This window comes from Sebastes umbrosus, chromosome 8, assembly GCF_015220745.1.
Source record: "Sebastes umbrosus isolate fSebUmb1 chromosome 8, fSebUmb1.pri, whole genome shotgun sequence".
NCBI classification, from domain to species: domain Eukaryota; kingdom Metazoa; phylum Chordata; class Actinopteri; order Perciformes; family Sebastidae; genus Sebastes; species Sebastes umbrosus.
Genome location: NC_051276.1, coordinates 17,373,596 through 17,391,147, shown reverse-complemented (window position 1 = coordinate 17,391,147; position 17,552 = coordinate 17,373,596). Strand labels below are relative to the sequence as shown.

The 17,552-nt window shown below is 42.4% G+C and overlaps 1 protein-coding gene across 2 annotated transcripts in view; it reads right to left on the bottom strand.

The window, feature by feature from the left end:
• Positions 1 to 17,552, bottom strand: part of sv2ca (synaptic vesicle glycoprotein 2Ca) — a 29,663-nt gene that overhangs the window by 7,307 nt on the left and 4,804 nt on the right. The window contains exons 2-4 of one of the 2 annotated variants that reach the window (XM_037776940.1): positions 15,671 to 16,483; positions 5,535 to 5,715; positions 4,413 to 4,564 (exon numbers count right to left, since the gene is read on the bottom strand). In XM_037776940.1, the coding sequence (XP_037632868.1) occupies positions 4,413 to 4,564; positions 5,535 to 5,715; positions 15,671 to 16,268 (931 nt within the window). In that variant the 5' untranslated portion in view covers positions 16,269 to 16,483. Of the gene's footprint in view, positions 1 to 4,412; positions 4,565 to 5,534; positions 5,716 to 15,670; positions 16,484 to 17,552 lie in introns of those variants that run through there. The other variant, XM_037776941.1, reaches the window with a different exon arrangement.

The window sequence follows — 17,552 nt, the reverse complement described above, 5'->3', positions numbered from 1 at the left end:
CGAAGATGGCCGTGGTCAAAGAAGGTCAAGGGTGATCCCATCGCAAGACGGTCTCTAGTTTTGTTGATGCAGCTTATCCATGTGTGGCATATTGTCATGATTCTAAAGAGTATTTGGCATCTTTGAAACACTAATAATTGTCTCATGTTAATCTGAAAGCTCACAAATCAAAGTACTTTTTTCTCACAAATGCTGCTAATTATGCTAACTATGGCACTACTTTGTTTTGTACTACTTTCATTTAGTTTTGCTGATAAATACATGTTACATGTTGGTGCCTTACTATAATGTAAAACATTGAAGTGATCCTGAAAATAAATCACTGTTAATGGTCATAACTGCACCAGACCACAATTCACAAAGTGTCTAATTGATGAATTATACACTAATGCTCAGTGCACCATTTGAAGCCAGCAGGTGGCTATTTATCCAATCTTCAGCTCACAGGGGCGTAATAAAAGCAAATATGATTACTTACAGTACTAAGTGTTGAACTAATGCTTTGAGGGAAGCAGTGACTAAATAATATTAAGTTTAGTGTAGATACTACTGTATATCCTTATCAGAGTGGGGGCTGGGCCACTTGATCTGAGAGGCTGATTCCAAACGTTATGTGTGAAACTCGTACTGCGAACACAAAAGGGCTGCAAATAAAAGATGGCTTTTAAATGAGAGCACTCCTCGGCCGCAGCAGAGTGATGTGTAAGCTCAGAGATGAATGGCTCTGCAGAGGGAACAGAGAGAAGTGCACGGGGACGGGTTAATTGAATGTGTAGGAAGGGAATTGAGCGTTTTCTGCTAAGTTAAATCTTGTTGCACCTGATCTCAGCCTGCAGGCACTCTCCCAGACTCATTAATCATTGTAACATGAACACACACACACACATTTATACACACGCGCGGAGGCTTAAACACTCTCACAAAAGGGAGAGATGCACACATATACGCACGTACACAAAAAAACTTGCATTGACAGAGGAAAAGCACAGAAATGAATCACATGAATTACCATAAGCAGATGACACTGACACGACTAACATGCTACCATAAAGGCAAACTCCCACCCACACATATACATGAGTAAATACATCAATATACATACAAAATAATACATCATGCATTTTCCTTTTCCTTATGCAAAAGGACACCTATTTTTAAGCATTTTCACAAAATAATTTAGTAAATCATTCAGTGGAGAAAGGAGAGAGTATCACATACAGACACCATAAGTTAAAAATAATGAAAGATTTGATCTGTTGTTGCCACAAACAAACAACCTTATTCATGATTCTTTCTCTGCCCAACAAAGTTTGTAACTAAACATAAAAATTAGAAATAAGTATTGCCGTAATTCAAATTTGTGGGAGAATATGTATTCATTCCGAATATAACAACATTTTTTATGCAATATTTTATCATAATGCAACTTATACTTAACTCTTATTCATCAGATATAATATGTGTCTATCCTTTGCACCTTAACTGCAAACAGTATATATGTATATGTCTATTTATACACACCACATGTATCTTCATTTGTATATATTGTCTTAATCGGCACTTTACTAGTTTGCACTCTGGTTAAATGCAAAACTGCATTTTGTTGTACTTGTACTTGTACTATTTGCAATGACAATACAGTTGAATCTAATCTAATCTAATATGGAATTACTGTATTGAGTTTGTTCAGAGAAGAACATTTGTGTATATATACAGCAGTACCAGGACCAGTCAGGATGCAACCACAAATGAACAATGTACTGTAAATCTATCTATAGATCTGTATTGGTGATCTCCTTGACTTCATTTTTTTAGAACTTTTGGGAGGAAGCACAGAGAGGGGTCGCTGTGTCAGTCGTGACCTCCCACGGTTCTCGACAGATCGTGCTTCGTGGAGATGGCGCTCCAAAGGGAATAGCACCATTATCCATCAACAGGCGTAGGAGGGGAGTCAGGGGGTGGGGAGGGGGTTAACGCTAATGGTTATGCCAGAAAAAGGGCTGCTTGGAATTAATCTCACAGCGTATCCCAGTAAAATCCGGCTTTGAAAGCAACGCATATCAAATGCTAAAAACAACTATTTTCAAAGGGGGGTGGGCGTCTTATAAGTGGTGTAAATGCATCCCAGAGGAGACCAGAGAGATGTCTCGGTAGAAAGCAGAAACCAGTGAAAAATAAATAAATAAACATAAAACAAAAACTGCAAAAGGAAATAAGCAATGATTGGGTTTAACTCTCATGGCGTCATCTGCTGGGCAGTATAAGAGTAATGACTTTTGGAGACGACGTCCCGACTGTGTGTATTCCCGCTCACTCTGAGTCCCTTTATTTATTTCTCTGTCTTTATCCCTGTGTGTGTGTGCGTGTGTGTGTGTATGTCTGGAATGACTCAGAGTGAGAGAGAGAAGTAAAGAAAGAAAGAGACAGAGTAACAGAGAGAGAAAGGGAAGGAGTTGTTCAGCAGTGATTGCCTTTTCTACAAAAATGTAGCGTGGCTTCCTGCCCCTCAGGGTTACTGTTTCACCCAGGCCATTGGAAATCTCATTACAGGGATTATGTACATAATTGACTAAGTCTATGGATGACTGACTCTGCAGTGCTACACTATACTTCCAGGAACAAGATACGATAGATAGATAGATAGATAGATAGATAGATAGATAGATAGATAGATAGATAGATCTACATATATACCACACAGATATGAGAGTGATATCATGGTTTACAGAAAGCCAAAATGATATAATGCTGTTCGAGTAGTACAAGCAGAGGAGTTACAATTAATTGACAACGATGTGAAGTCCGCTGCGGGGGATTTAATCTTTAATCTGTAGATCTGAGCGGTGTCTAATGAGGTTACTCTCGTGGTGGGCTTTCTTGGCAGCAAATAAACTCCTCAAACTCTCCCGTCAGTGTGACGAGGATCTGTGCCGAGCAGACCTCCTTCAGGGCCCCAGCTGTGAGTCTGGCAGGGGGGCTTGTGGGAGACATTAGGAGTCAGCGAGTGGATATGATAAATGAGAGCCCTAATGGTGTATTAAACGCCAGCGTTGAGGCACTTGTATCACAACTCGTCACTGATACCTTATTCGTTCATAAAGGTATCTATGCAGGAGGTGTTTCGGCCCATGCATCGTAGTGCTGTTGGTTGCAGGCACTGCAGCACTTTAGTGAAAACATAAAAAAAAAACGCTGGTGAGCGCTGGAGTATGTATGCAAGACACGTATAGTTTCCTCGGAGAGAAAGAGAGGCGGAGTGGTAGTGAGTGTCAGAGAGAATAAGAGCAAAGTAAGGCCACTACCATCCCTTCAATACGATATCAGCAGATCTGACAGCAGAGTTTCCACTCAAAGAGTCGTTCTGGTTTCAGAGCGGTTTGTGAGTCCTTCTGTACAGCCATGTGAGCGCATCTACAGCTGTGTGTATGCACCTCCGTTAAACTCCATGATTAGCAATGCCGTGTGTGTGTTATGTGCCTTTCTGTGTCTGTGTGTGTGTTAACCCAGATGACCTCTTGCAATGTCAGATGTTATTGCCTTCAATTTCCCTTGAAGTAGACCTGTATGTGGCTGCAGCCCAGTAAAACATCATCCATGCCACTTACAGCAACACACACACACACACACTGTCTCTCCCTCAATGACGTCACAGGTTGGCTAAACCATGGTCTGGCCATAAATCACCTCTAGCTGTAGCTTTGTCCTATTAGAGCAAGGAGAAAAACCTAATTATGCTTGATCAAGAAGAACACTTTGCGGAGACAGAGAACGGAGAGAGAGGAGAGGTAATAAAAGGAAGGACAGAGTTAGACAGAGAGATGGGGTGAGTACAAAACAGGAGGACGGGTGGGGTGAGGGGGTGTGCGGGGGCAGTAAAAGGAAGGGACAGGAGGTTAAAAAAGCAGGGAAGAAGTGAAGTAATGTGAGTAGAAGAAGAGGAGAGGAAGAAAAGAGCATTCCGTTCTTTTGGTTTCTTTTCATGATGCTGATATCTAATGCGGTATTGTCATAAATCACAGCTTTCTCTCCCCCACAGGCCCACCCACTGTCCCTCACCCTTTCAGCATGCGTCTGCTCTATGGTATCCGTGCGTACGTTAATCTCTTAACCTCTGCCTCTCACAGCCTGCAGCCACTCACAGCTATTAGGTGATTGATTTCCATGGCAGGGAAAACTAACACCTCCACCCACAACCCTGGGGAAGCCTTACAGTTTTATAACCTGTAGTCAGGAGCTTATAGCATAAAGTCACATTGCCAAGCTGTCAAACTTAATCGTGTTACGGCCTTTTCACTAGATATAACTTTTATACAACTCATAATTGGCCTTTTTTTCTTTATTAGGAAGCACAATCCCAAGCCTAGTAAGATGGGTGTAGCTACATTACAATATTTTCTAACCGATAAACTCACCATAGTGTGGTATGATGGCCCAAGCCATAGCAGACGCATAGATCTCTCCAATCATCCAGAACATACACAACCAGCTGAGGTGTTCTCCTCTTTTCTCCCTGGACAACACCTCTGCAAAGAAGGAGAAAACGATGGGCACAGCACCTCCTATCCTGCAAGAGCCAGAGAGAATGGAAAAGTTAGTGGGAGTAGAGGCGGAAAATTAACTTTATTAATCCAGTTTGCGGCCTGTTTTTGTTCCTTCAGTTGAGGAAGAACAAGTCAAACATTGCCAAAGAAATGGTAATTTGATTAAATGTTAAAATTCTATCCGACTAAGCATATTTTTTCCCCCTGAAATTTAATACAAATAAAATCCTCAGTGCCAGTTCCTCATGATTCAGAGGCACAGGTCACATTGGCAGCTTGGACAGCCTTTTCAATTACTCAGGATGTCTCTGGGGAGAGTGGTGCATGATGCTATTACTGAATTAGCTCTTAAAGGAACAGTTACAGCATCTACACCATGTTTCTATGTAGTAAGAGGCTGACACACGATCTGTCTCTCTGAAACACACTAAGAGAGATTCTAAGATTGCAAGGATGTATATATTTGGATGAGTTTTCCTTATGGAGTGAGGGTGTCACTGGCTATAACATCTTAGACATTGGCTGTTAATAGATTTTACTGCTCTGCATTACAGCAGTAGGAGAAAATTACATTTAGATAGACAAATAGACGTATATTCAGTATACCCTCCATGGTAAAAGAGTCAGAAACTACAAACTTTCTGTGGAGCAGTAGGAGAGAAAACAGGCTTTACGTAATCATTAAAGGAAATTGCTTTCATCTCTTTTTAACAACTTTAATAATTATTCAACGAAGTCAACAAATGGAGTAATAATTAGTAGAGACAGAGACATGCCAACAGAAACACTCCTCATAGATTTTGCATCACAGAGATGCACAAGTTGATTTTGAATACTCTAGATGTTGAGATAGTGTGATCATCCTGTTGCCAAAGAAAGAGATTTTGAGGTGCCATGGTGTAACCATTTGACTTGATTTTTCACAAAGCGTTTCAAACTGACGGCTCGCCATCCTCGTCGGCCCCAGAATGACCTCGACTTTATAAGACTCACCCAAAGCCTGCGACGAGACGGCAAAGGAGGAACACGCCGTATCCCTGGACGAAAGATGACAGGAAGGCAAAGAAGCCGTTGGTGGACATGCAAATCAAGAGGCACTGTCTGCGGCCCACTTTGTCAGACATCCCTCCCCAGAAGAACGCTCCGACCATCATCCCCAAGTAAACAATGCTGCCTGGAAAGATAAGGGGAGAGAAGGATCTGATTTTAGTTTCACATCTCTGCATGTGCATATGTTTGTATGAAGTTGCATGTTTTGTTTTGGTATCTCGGACAACACCAACATTTTTATCTCAGTGTTCATCTGGAGATGATTTTAGTGACAGAGCTCTCATCAGGTTTATCTCTGGGAACAAATGAGTCACCTCCTCCAGTCTTTTTTCACATATGATTTGCTACACTCTCCTTTTAGCTCTCTTTATGGTCTCCACTAACTCTTGCTGAGCAGATGGTGTACAGTGGGTTTTCTTCTTCGCTGAACACAGATGTCCACTGTGGCATTGTGACGTGAATGAACTTAAACAATAAAGTTATGAGAGCTATAAGATGAGCTATAAGACGCTACAAAGCTCCAGAGGAACTGCATAATCCGGTGATAATTATCTGTTGGTCCGTCGCTACGAGTGATACCTTTCACATACAAGTGGTCATGTGATACATTATTAATACAGAAATACATTACAGACACTTTAACATGTTAATATAGTCACACACCAGAGAGATCTCCAGAAAGTTCTCTGCTGCTTCTATTCTCAACAAAGCATTTCAGCCATAGAACAATCACGCGTTGCTAAAAGACATAATGGCCATTTAAAAACTAAACACTTTCACTCCGTGCTAACAGTTTGAACTGATGACCTTCGAAGATTTGCGTTTTTTACTCTCATAATATCACGATTCACCAGTGACATTTTGAAAATATCTCCCCCTAAGCCACCCGACACTGACTCTCAGCCAAGAAGTGTTTTAAGGAATCATGTCCTCTAAATGTGCCTCCGCTGGCAAATGGTGAAGTGTCAAATTAAATTATAGAGCAACATTAAAATTGCACCTCCATTATTGCTTAATGCTAATCAGTGAATTGGATGTTGTGTTTTAAAAAGGGAAAAACAGACTGCTGTTAGTTAAACACACACATTCCCCAAGTTACATATTAGATCTATACATCTAACACGAAGAGATTGCTTCAAAATTAAAGCTATAGTATTCCTGCTGCTCTGACTGGATCCTAAAAATTGGCGCACTGACTGATGAGAATGAACCTGACATCGTATTTGCAAACCATCGGCCCCAGTAACGCACTCTAACATTGATAAGTAAATACAGTGTGTAAAAGACTGAAAACAGGCTCTGATCAATGGGGAGACAAATGTGAGCAGTAATGCGGGGTGACTTTACAAAGGGGCCCTCTGCTCTCTTTTAATCTCGCTCATCACAAATGGGATCAATGCTCCAACAAAACAGCATCGATCGTTCTCGCTGATCATCATGATTCTGCTCCGGAGAGAGGAGCCTATTATTACTGCTTTAGTTAGTGCATTGTATGTGGCATTGTGTGGTTAGCAGCCTTCATGGACAAACAGTATCTGCTGCAAAGAGCTACTCCAGCTGGATTTGTCTCCATTTAGAAATTTCTTTTTTTTTCAGGCTAAATCCCAGAATAGTTTAATAACAGATAATATTACAGTAATATTCTGTCTTCATCCATATCCAGACATATGCAGACATATAAACCTGGTTTAGAGAGGACATTTGTATTCATAATTCCACACACAAAGAAGAGAATGTGAGAGTTGCAGTCATATATGGAGTGATATGACTCAGCCGTAGGGACACTTTGTTCATCCCATTACAATAATCTTAATAGCAAGATGCATTTCCTTTCGGTAATGTCTGCAGTCAGGTCTCCTCTCCTCTGCTGTGAGCAGATATCTGTTTGACTCTCTCGCTTCAGGGGTCAAAACCGGTCTATCTGTCACATTTGGCAGCCATCTAGATACACGCCTGAAGGGGTCATAAATTCAATTCTAAATTTAACGGGAGTCTTCAGTCTATGCACAGTTCACTTTTGCTTCATTAAGGAGAGGCTAGATAGACGGTGCATAGGGAAACACCCACTGGCCACCCATTTAATTGTCATGCATCCAAACATCCAGAGGCCTTTTCATTTGGTTTCAGCACTCCACTTTCCATACAAAAAGTGTATTTTGGTTTGGGGTTTTTAGAGATACTGGCACAAAACAGACAAAGAGAGAACCTGTGTTTTCTGTTACTTTAATGTCCTTTAAAAAAAAAAAATGGAACAATAAAACTGTTGAGTAAGGAGTACATCGCTCACAGGACAGTCCATTACGTAATGAATTTATTGATGTCCTGTCCGACTTGCTGCGCGATATCTCTGAGCATGATGTCAGCAGTGCCAGCACCCGTAAAGAGGAAAGTAGTATACTGAAGTGCAATATAATCCAAATATAGCACAGACTTTATGAGGCTCACCACCAAAAGACCAAAAGGTACTCTGTCTGGTATTAACCTGTCATGTCAGAAAATGATGCTGCTACATATTTCAAAAGAATCGTATGTCTTTTGCCCCAAGAGGGATCTCTTTCTAATTTGATTATGAGTCACACTCCACCTTCAGTATGATGTCAGAGTGATACAGCCCCATTTTCTGTAGCTTTTGGACTCAAACCAAGCAGTTACTACACTGCAGCAAAATCTTAGGTTGACAAGACCTTCACAGGAACAGTCACACTGACGAGACAGACACACTGACGCACTGATGAGACATCATTCACAAACCTCTTCTATTAGAATGCTAGTTAGCAGTTAAGTTTTGCTGTAAGTATTACAATTAGCATAAGCAGAGTATGAGTTGATTTAATTTTTTTTAATGGAAACATGATATAATGTCTAAGTGTCTGAAACCTCAATGCACCGCAAATTAAGGAAACACATGCAAAAAGCCACAAGCACATGAAGAAACATCTTCACCTACTTGACGACACACAAAAACATCAATTTGACTACACGTGCACAGCATTTAGAAAAAGAGCTGCAAGAGGCTCACAACACAATGGAAACTGTTTCCAAGGGACACTAAAAAGTGATGCACAGGGCTGGGACAGCTTGTTGTTGTTTGTGGTTTATGAAGTCATTGAAGTCGACTATCCACCATTGTGATCGCATGATTCAATTATAGACTAATAATCAAGTCCCCATGAAGAACGATAGACTTTGAAGCCAATTTGACATAGTGGCCAAATCATGCAATTACAACTTCTGTGATTCATGTGATGCCATTGGGCCCAAAAAGACTTTTTCCAATAGACTTACATTGGGAAAGAGACGTCTGTAAATCAGCATCAGCTTTTTGATCAGCTTCCTAGTATGAACACTTAAATAGCCTTTATTTAAATCATTAGGTCATAAAAGTTGTAAAATGCACTAATAGCCGAATCCAGAGTTATTTTCATACTGTCGTTCATGTGATTGAGCCCGAGACCGAGCGGTTGGGAGGCGAGGTTAAAGGAAACACTTGTGCACTTGCTCTATGTTATGCGGAAGTTCGCCGGAAGATCCGGGCAATTTTATACCCGTAGACAAACTTTTTTGGCTTCATGCGCCACTGAGCAACTTTCATAGGATTGAACAGGGCCCCGCCTCCAACGCTGTATCCAGTTATCTTTATACATCCATGCTAATAGCCGAATTCAACGTCCACAAACGGCAACAACAAGCGCTGTGTGTCTCAACCGTGTGCATCACTTTTTGTTTCCTTTGTGTTGTGAGCTTTTTGTAGCGTCTTTTTCTAAATGCAGTGCATGTGTTGCCACATAAGTGAAGATGTTTGTGCTTTTGTTGTGTCTATTTGCATGTGTTTTCTTAATCTGCAGTGTGTTGACCTCTTAGGGCCACCATACCCCGGTGCATTTTGCCCTGAACCACTAGGTGGCATCTTGCCCCAGATGTCATTTTTTTTATTTTTTCTAATTTTTAAAAAGAGGAATTTTATATTTTACTCCAAACGAATAAATGGTTCCTCACATGCATCTCATTATAGGATTACCAAAATATGTTTCTGTCTATACCTTTTTCAAAATACACAGATCTTTAAAAACCAATGCAGAAAAATGTATCTCCTCAAAATCTGTTGGTGTGCAGAAAAACTGAAGCAAGTAAGATGAGCATTTGCTTACTGCATGTAGACAACGCATCATTAACTTTACTGGCTTTGTTTTGGACACAGGCTGAGTTACATGCAGGTGCCCCAGGGCGCACTTCTATTTCACAGTTATACATTAACATTTCCAGCTTGTATGGGATTTTATGTGTTTTTAAAGGTAACAGAAGAACCAGGACTATGACAACCCTGAGTTCAGACGTAAACTGCTGTGCTGTTCAATATTAGGGTTTGAGTTAAGAAATTAAGGGTCTGCCCATGAATTTAACTCCCACAATGCAATGTTTTAAAGGTTATCCTGTGACGGATGTACATATTTTTAAATAAATATATAAGATTAGAAAGGATTTTTGCTGGTGTCATTATTTAACTTAACAGTATAATAATATACATCACCCATGAAATGTTTCAACATTTCATTCGCCTGACGCTCAGTCAGGCTACAATCGATCAGTCAATATTAAACACATTGGAAATGATGAGGTTGGACCACAAGAGCTTCAACCACAGTATTCTAATTAATGAAACCCTGAGTGCTATCACCCAGTTCTGCCATGTCATTGATTTAGTAGGGCTATAAATGTAGGTCCTTTCTCAGGCCTGACTAAGGACTAAGAAGAAGTATACCATCAATAGACTTCAGCTCAGTTCAGCCTAAATTCAAGACCAAATGAAAAATGTACACTTTCTGAAGCACCGATAAGACACGTTAGAAGCAAACCTCCTTGAACGGATGCCAACTGGTGCAGACGTTTCACCGTACGAGTGTGAAATACAGCTGAATTTGGACTTGATGACCCATATAGAGTCTGAGCACCATCAGAAAATGACAGTGTGTCAGGAGACCTCTCAGGCAGAAGCAAAAGGTTTTGCCCCATGACACTCCGTCGAGATGTCAAAACACATCTCCAGGAATGGTTAATATTCAGCAAAATCACACATCACTCAAGACAAATTCCAAGGCATAAGATGTGGAGTAAAACACTGTCACAATCATACACACACATAAACACACACAGACACACACAGGACCAAGGAGTAAATCCAATTCACAGATTAAAATATTACAAATGCATTTAATCTCTTTCCGTGTAGCTAAACCAGCCACTGGGGAACTAGATGAAGGAGGGCAGATAAAAAATTTATACAGGAGCAAGAACAAATGCAAGCAGATGAAATATGTGAGCGGCAGAAGAAAGAGCAAAAGCAATGAAGGGTGAGGGGGTGACAAAAGAGAGAAAAAGGGTAATGAGGGAGGAGAGGATAGGGTGAGAGAGTGAGAGGGATGAGGGGAGAAAGGGGAAGGCCCTGGTGCAGTGTTTTCTGTCCTGTCACATCCCGAGGAGCCCCCAGAGAGCCGTGGGAGCGCTGAGCTGCATCACGACCTCTTCTCTGATTTCATGCTTTGATGCTCTTCGCTCTTAGCACTGCAAACTGCTTCGGCGTCGCGCAAAACACCCGTCCTGTTTTATTCATAATGATGATACTATCATACAACAGCGTGCCTGGTGCGCGCTACAGCACAGTGACGCTGTGGTAGCTACCTCTCCCAGTTAGTTATTTTTTTTCCCTCACCTTCTCTCTGTTTCTCTTCAATCTCTTCACTTTGATCTTATTTTATCTCCTCTTCTCCTTATCCCTCAGCTCTCCTCCCCTTTTGTGCCTCTCTTCCCAACATTTCCTCTATTTCTCTTCCTCTCTCAGCTTGTGTCCTCTCCTATTGCTTTCCAATTTTTTTGGCTCGCTTCTCACTTTTCTTCCTCATCCCTCCTCCTTTTCTCCCTCCGTTCCTCTCTTTTCTCCTCTTCTGTGCTTCCCCTCTCATTTATTTGCCTTAGTTTCCACTTTGCTCCACTGTCATCAGCTCCTTTACACTGAGCAGCGTGTAATCACGTTTGTACTACATCGTGTCAGTTGTGATCGGATTCATGCCTCCGTCTTCTGCCACCTCCGCAGAAAAAGAGATTGAAGACTTTTTGTCATATTTAAGTCATATCAGTGGGGGCAGGATTTCAATGAAATCTATATGAAAGTAACCCATTGTGGGGCTTAGGGTGCAGGGTTTAAAATGACTCACTCAGCACCAGTAATGATACAACCTTCATTACATTAAAGACTGTGGATAATTCCCATGAAATATAGTGATGCTATGAACCCCTGATAAGAACCAGCAGTTAGACATGGTTAAGTCTTGGCTGATATTGCTGGTGGCAGCATGTTTGGTCCATATGTACGCATTAACACACACACATCCATCACCCCCCCCCCCCCCCCCCCCCCCGCCCCCAACACACACACAAACACACGTTCTCCCACACAATGTGGAGCTGCACTACTCAAGTAATCTCTGCAGTGACGCTGCGATCTTACTGCAGTTTAGCCATGCTCAGCTGCCCCTGGACCACGCAGCAACCACACAGCCTGTCAGCCGGTTCATACAGACAGGGAAAAAGATGGGGGGGGGGCGGATAAAGAAAAGAGACAAAGAGGCAGAAATGCTGTGGAGATGGAGCTGGAGAGTGAGGCTGGGACACAAAGAAGCCCAAGAAAGAAAAAGGTACAAGAGATCAGAAGACAGGGGAAGTAAGGATGAAAAGAAGATCAAGTAGAGCGGAAACAAGAAAGGAGGGTGGAAAGTATCGATGGCAGGGAGGGAGAGATGGATGTTAAATGAAAACGAGGAGAGAGTCAGAGGGAGAAGTGAGGGGAGTTTTCAGCAGGGAAAAGACAGCCTAAGAGAACAAATAAGTAATGATAGGGTGATGCGTTCCCATTGTCTGCTGTGTCTGAGATGATAGCTGAGCCTCTCCCTCACATTGTTGGTGTACTGAGTCTCCCATCCACCCACACCTCTCTCCCCATTACTCCACTCTAACTTGGCAATCCCTCTGCATCAAAGCTGTTCCTCCTCCTCTCCTCTCCCCTGTTCATCACACATATTGCATTTCACAGCGCTTGTTTACCCTCCTGCTTCCTTCCCATATCGTCCACTCTTATTTAAAATATTGGCAGTATTTCAACCCCTCCTACCACAACTCTCCATTCCTCATTCCCATGTAGTATCAAAGGTTCCTGTTCCTGTGAAATTTCCAATAAAATGAACAATTTCCTCTGTGCTCTGTGGTCAAGTACATTTTCAAACTTATTTGCTTACTATTACTATTTGCTTTTTGCGGTGTTGGGGTGATTCCTCGCCTGTTATTTCTATAAAATGACCAGTTCCACTTTCTAAAAATTGCAAAAACTGCAGAACTGCTGGCTCCCAAAGCGCGTCAATGAGTTAGGCTGTGTCGTCACTGCCAAGATGGCGGGGGCTGGAGCCACCCACTTTGAGCTTCACAACGGCTCCTCGGAAACCTACTGTATGGGTGACGTCACAGAGACCACGTCCATATTTTATACAGTCTATGGTTCACATCCATCGATGTAACCTGGTTACTGTAAATCGGCGTATATATGGCAGGTTGGTAATCAGATTTCTCCTCTACAATTGACCTTTTTTTGGAAGCATTACTATAATGATACAATGAGTCTGCACAGCTTTTTCTCATAACACAAATGATAATTGTTCTACAAAAAAATGTGGATACCATTTTAAAGACTTCTAGAAGATACTTTGTGTTAGTTTCAGTTTTAACTTTGGATGGAATTATTTTGAAGACACGCATAAAAAGCAGTTTAGAAAAGTGGTTAAGGTCAAGAAATGTGCTTTTTCTTATCTAATCTATCCTGGGAAATCTGGTTTTACAGTACATGTTTAAGAAATCAGGATACAGCAGAGAATCGAGTGTAACCTGGTTATTTAAGTACATGTAAACACGGTAAAAAGGTGTAACGCAGAATCACAACCCCTTCCATGCAGCTCCAACCAACCAGTTGTAGTCACTACTGCAGCAGCAACAACGACATAATCCCTCACTGGCCTCCCACATACTAAACTTGCCAATTGTGGTAAACTGAATATACGACAACTGCTGTACAACTGCTGAAACTGTACCCGGGTGTGTTTAATAGTGGTCTAGCCCCTGTGATCCCTGAAAGCTATATTCTTTATCGCCAGCACAGGTTGTCCCTGTAAAATAAGAACCTAGTGTTCTGCTTGGTTAAATACAGCTTATATGAAATACATGAAAAATGAGATCCCCCTTATCAAATCCATCCACAGACTTAACTGGCTGTTGTTTATTTCTCCACTTTAAAGCAATAATATATTGCCATGGCACCTGTAAAACACCAACTCACTTCATTTTGTTGGCTGTAATTAAGTGTAATTACTCTGGAAAACTCTAAATGGACACCAACAAGGTCATAGTAATCATGTAGGCTATGCTTACACACACGCACACACACACCAATCATGTTCACCTCAACAGGGAGGAGCCTCAGGGCAATCAGTAGGAGAAAGGAGAGGAGAATGGGGGGAAGGATGGGAGAAGAAAAGAGAGGCACATAGAGAATGGAGGCTGAGAGAGAGAGAGGGACGGGGGGGTGAGGGTTGGAGTCACGAACAAGGAGAAGCAGAGCGTAGAGCATGAATGCCTGCAGGACTTTGCTTGGTTAGAGAGGAAGAAAAGAGTTTACATGGGCACTTGGAAAGAGACATAAAAATGGAGGTACATCGTACACAACATCTTGTGAGGCTTTTACAGTGACAACCCCACACAGACATATAACAGACTCTTTTATCATATAAAAAGAAAGGAAAGTAATAGTATGATAATAACATATTTTAAGTGTGACAGAGTGTTTTAGACGTTCACCAACTGCAATCCAAATTCTTCAAACTTTCATTCACAACCTCCATTCTCAAAAAGCCCTGCCGTATCAATTTTGCATCAGATGTTGCGGTGGAGTTGATGTATTGTCATGTCTCACTGTGGCAGTTAGTATCTAAGGGCTGCATGCCTGAATTAATGTCCTCGCCACTCTGGTACTGACACAGTGAGTCAGCCCCTGTACACAGCTCTGTGGTGATGGATTATACACCTGCAGCCATAAGGACTGCTGGGACTCCTGCTCAACATACAGAGCACACAGGGAATACTAGCTACCCTCTTAATCCTGACACGGAGACCAGTGGACCGAAACACCTCATCTATGGGTAACACAACTAGGATAAAGTGTGACACTTATAGTATGAACACACATAACTAATCTGATCTTTTAAGACAAACAGTATTCCACAGAAAGTAGTGTGACCCTTCCTTTAGTCCATGTTGCACACATTCAAACCATGATGTTAAGCATGTTTACGGTGGCAAAAGTGAGTGTACCTGCATATTAAAATAGTTTTCATTTGGATGTAGCTGTGTCTGAATTATTAGATACAGTTAGAGTGTATGGAATAGGTCTTAGTGAGTACTATTCAGTATGTAGAACAATTGCACCTTTACATCCAAGTGCCAGACCACCACAATAAGAACTCCTCTGCTGCTGTGCCAAAAACATATTTTATGATCAAATAGTTAAGATTATACATAATATTTGCTAGCTTGTTGGGAATAACAAGGTCTTAAAAATGATGTGACCCTTTTTTAGAGCATGGGGACCATTGATTAGTTACTTAAAGGGGTACTCCATAGATTCAGTCTGTGTGTTACACAAAGTTGTTACACTTGTGATTTAGAAATCTGTGCAGCAGAGGTCGAGATGTCGTAGCCCTAGCATGGGTCAAGCACCAAAAACAAATTATTCTATATTTCCCATAATGCAACCGGACAGTGTCTTTTCATTATACTCTTCCTGGTACACCCACATCTTTCAAACTCCACACCTCCGGTTTGTAATGCGAGGTTCCTGTTACAATGTCACACTTCACATTCATTTAGAATCATCAACGCTAATCAAATTGATGCAATTTGATTAATAGTGAAGGAAATGCATCATTTCCTGTTAGCACATGCACACACACACTCACCAACACTCAAACACACACAGGGTGCCTTACCTAGCCATCCCGAGCTGGAGTTGGGCACACACATGTCTGTCTCTGCGCTGGGCAGCACAAAGCCCACCACGAACACCTCCACCCCGTCTGACATGAGTGCCAGCCCGAGCACCAGGAACAGCTGCCATTGGAACCTCCCGTGGCCACACTCCTGGATGATCAGCTCGTACTGTTGGGCCAGCTCCTCCTCATCAGCCTGTCTCTCCTGCTCCAGCCCCTTTTGGTCCCTTGTGGCATCTGACACTGGTTGTCCCAATGCCACCTGGCCCTCCTTTTGCTTCCTATCTCCTGCAGAGGGGATCCCCTGGTACTCGCCCTCGTAGATCTCATCCTCATCATCGTGGCCCTCTGTCGCATCGCTGGAGCCCTCGTCGTTGTCATGGTTGCCCTCTCTGCCCTGCCTCGGAGGGTTCCGGTAGAAATCCTCATCTTCGTCCTCCTCATCCTGGAATCGGCTGTAGTTGTGTTGGGATGAGTACTCGTCTGTGGCGCGGTCCACCACCTTGTTGACTTTCTTTGCTGCATGCCGTTTGGCCTCCTTGACCATGTCCTTGGCCCCCTTAGCCAGGGAAGTCCTGTTATTGTAAGTGTCCTCCATTCTGGCTCCACCGGTAGGTCTTCACGTGGGGTTCAGAGGATACTTAGAAGTAGAAGAAATAGGGAAGAGGGGCAACAGGGGTCAGAGTACGTTGGCAGGGGAATTGCAGGAATGGTGAGATCGGTGGGTCTCGAGATGCAGCAGGGATGAAAACTCTTGAGTCTGCAGTCACAACGGGAGATAACCCACAATGGCTGTGGCAATCATCGGCCAGGCTGCGAGAGATGGGGGAAGGGGAAGAGACAGACAGATAAAAAAAGAGAGAGAACAAGCAGGAGGAAGGACAGGGGGGAGATCAGAGAGAAAAGAGGGAGAAAGTAACAGAGAGGGAGATGTAAATCAGATACTGCCTGTAAGTCATGTCTCCCCTGCGACATTCATAACTATCCCAGACTAACAGGTGACACCCCACAGACAGCACATTCCCTCTTTAATCATTCACCCACCATTCTCCCAGGCCTTTTAATCATTTGGAGTGATGTGAGGAAAAAGACTTTTGCTGTATAGCTCTCAGTTTTATTCAGAATGAATATTAAATTTCCAGGGGCGCTCTCCTTGTTCTATATTTCATATTTTGGACTTAGTTTTGAGGAGGTGAGCATTTTAAACAGAGATGCTAAATCTGCTGAGTCATGATTAGCTCTGGGGAACAGAGGCTAATAAACAAGGCGCTGTCCTAAATCAATTTGCCCCCAATAAAGAGCTGGTTTATTATAATGGGAGCGACGATCCAACCGGAACGGCACTGTCATATTTAATCCATGCAAAGAAGGGAGGAAAGGAGAAATGGTCATGAGTAGTGAATGTACACTCAGACACTGGCACATAACAAACACACACCTCATTTTGTGTAGTCAGGTGTCTTTAACACACAAGAAACACATAAATAATTAAACAGAAAGGCACCTAAACATGCCATACACATATGTGAGTGTGCTCTCACAGCATGGATGGGGAAGCCCTTTCCCATCTTGGCAGGCCGGTGCTGATGGGAGGGAGACCCCAGCATAGCAGTGCCAATGATGTAACATGATTTCATGTGAGTGTTCAAACTGCGAACTCCACAGTTCATCATCACATTGCCTCCATAGGCACACTCGCTTTACTCTTTACTCTATAATTTGTCATAACACAGAGACACAACCATTATTAAAACAAACTAAAAGTGATTGTGAAATTAAATTAGAGGGTGGGGATGGTGTGAGCCACCCAGTGTGTGCGGTTCCCGTGTTTCTAGGAGCTGCTCACCACAGCCTCTAATGAACACTGAAGCCTTGTCAGGAG